The following is a 2,500-nucleotide window of genomic DNA, read 5'->3' as shown; positions in this document are numbered from 1 at the left end:
TTTTTTCTGCATTTCGCAATCGCTTTTTCTCAATCTCTGATATCATTGTCTCGTTTGTTTATTTTTCTCTCTGTCGTCTTTTTTTCCTAACTGTTTATCTCTATCTCTTTCTATCTATCTCTCTTTCTCTCCGTTTCTCTCTCTCTCTCTCTCTCTCTCTCTCTCTCTCTCTCTCTCTCTCTCTCTCTCTCTCTCTCTCTCTCTCTCTCTCTCTCTCTCTCTCTCTCCCTCTCTCGCTCTATCCTTCTCATACTGATAAAGGATGATAAAGAACGAAAAGAAAGAAACCGAAAGATAAGTTGAATAGGTTTACTTGTCATTAATCATCTGTTCTTCCTCTTAATCTGTATTTTTCTCCATCCTGCACTTCTTTTTGCAGATAAATATAGATAATGATCGTGATAGTGTTAACGGAGAATGTGGTAATAAAGAACAGGTGTAAGATAAGGAACAGAATCTCACGGAGGGATTACAAAAAAACACAAACTCATATCTTATTTCCATTTCTAACCATTCGTGCCATCCTAATTTACATATTTCTATACAACGGTGTTATATCATATAGAAGAAATAATTACATCATCCAAAAGCCGACACAATCTACAGGGGGATTGGATAAAACCCATAAACTCATACTTTATTTCCATTTCTAATCATCTGTACCATCTTAATTTACATATTTCTATACAACGGTGTTATATCATATAGAAGAAATAATTACATCATCCAAAAGCCGACACAATCTACAGAGGGATTGGATAAAACCCATAAACTCATATTTTATTTCCATTTCAAATCATCTGTGCCATCTTAATTTACATATTTCTATACAACGGTGACATATCATATAGAAGAAATAATTACATCATCCAAAAGCCGACACAATCTACAGAGGGATTGGATAAAACCCATAAACTGATATTTTATTTCCATTTCAAATCATCTGTGCCATCTTAATTTACACATTTCTATACAACGGTGTCATAACATAGAGAAGAAAAAATTGACATCATCCAAAAGCCGACACAATCTACACAGACATGCGACCGGTATGTTAGAATTATGTGATGCCCGACCCAAAGAATATTCGTATACTTGACATGTATAAATAAAGAGATAAATACATATCCTCGATCTGAACACGCATACCAACCCAAGCAATGAATGAATAGTTAAGTGGATATCTATCTAAGATAATATATATATATGTACACTGTTCTGCATCTGCATTTACGAAAATTCACTGGGTCGGGCCTGGCACAACTGGAACAAACCGGCTGATGGTCAGGAAGCCTATATCAGCTGGACAGGAACCACGACACACGTTTGGGGGTCTCCGAGGCTGTCGAGAAGCTTAAAAGTGACCACAGTCTCGATCTGAAAGCATGGGGGGGGGGGGGGTTGAGGGGAAACTTATGTAGATGTTATAGTTTTATCTGTTATTTCGTTGTGACGTTTTATTACCATCTTGTTAATGATGGTAAAAAAAAAATATAAATGAATGAATGACATTGAATTAATAAATGATATGAAAGCAAACAAGTAAAGGAAATTTATGAACGCAAATAAGGGAATGAATAATACTGATAATGACAATATGCTGATAATGCAACATGATAACAATATGATGATAATGGGGGTGAAAGAGTAAAAATATGTTCAAATAAATTATTCATTCTTCGTCGGATAAATTGATTTCTTATGGAGATCGAATCGGAGTCCGTTAATTATATATTTTTTGTGGATGAATGTAATGATGAGCCAAGTGGATTATGGAAATGATAATGATAATGATGATGATAATGATGATAATGATTGCCACGTTCGGAACACTATTTCTAAGAATCACAGCTATAAGTAATATTACTATTTATGATACGACTCACATAATTATTATCTTTTTACTGCAATCTCTTCCACAGGAAACTGTCATTGTATCATTGTTAATAGAATTATTGATATCATCGTTAATGATAGTGTTATCATTTCTATTATCATCATTATCACCGTCATCTTGCAAAAAATCCCCCTACACCCAACCCCTTTCCCCCACCCCTGACTCCCATTCTAACCCCCATTCTAACCCCCTCCCCCTTCACCCACCCCTGACCCCCATTCTAACCCCTTTCCATACACCCCACCCCTTGCCCCACCTCTAACTACTTCTAAACCCCTCCTCCCTTCCCCACCCCCTAACCCCCTATTCTAACCCCTCCCCACATACACCCTTTGCCCCTCTAACCCCCTCTTCTAAACCCTCCTCCTTCCCCCCCACCTAACCCTGTTCTAGCCTCCCCTACACCCCATCCCCAACCTTAACCCCCATCCCCTTCCCTTCCCTCCACCCCTTCCTTTCTCCGCCCTCCCTCTCCCCCATCCTCCCCCACCATACACACCTCCCTCCCCACCGCCGGGAAATCCTTCAAGACGTAGACCTCCATTCGCCACAGCACTCAGTCCCCTCTCCCCTCCGCCCCTTCCCTCTCCCCCTCCCCACTCG

General features: G+C 39.4%; 1 protein-coding gene across 1 annotated transcript in view; it reads right to left on the bottom strand.

Annotated features, from left to right (window-relative positions):
• Window positions 1-487: 487 nt before the first annotated feature.
• Window positions 488-2,500, bottom strand: part of LOC113809545 (NPC intracellular cholesterol transporter 2) — a 7,307-nt gene continuing 5,294 nt past the window's right edge. The window contains exon 5 of the mRNA XM_070117283.1: window positions 488-1,377. Coding sequence (XP_069973384.1) covers window positions 1,294-1,377 — 84 coding nt within the window. The 3' untranslated portion in view covers window positions 488-1,293. The remainder of the gene's footprint in view (window positions 1,378-2,500) is intronic.

This window comes from Penaeus vannamei, chromosome 40, assembly GCF_042767895.1.
Source record: "Penaeus vannamei isolate JL-2024 chromosome 40, ASM4276789v1, whole genome shotgun sequence".
NCBI lineage: Eukaryota > Metazoa > Arthropoda > Malacostraca > Decapoda > Penaeidae > Penaeus > Penaeus vannamei.
Note: the sequence above shows the minus strand (reverse complement) of the source record. Positions and strands in the feature narration are given on the sequence as shown.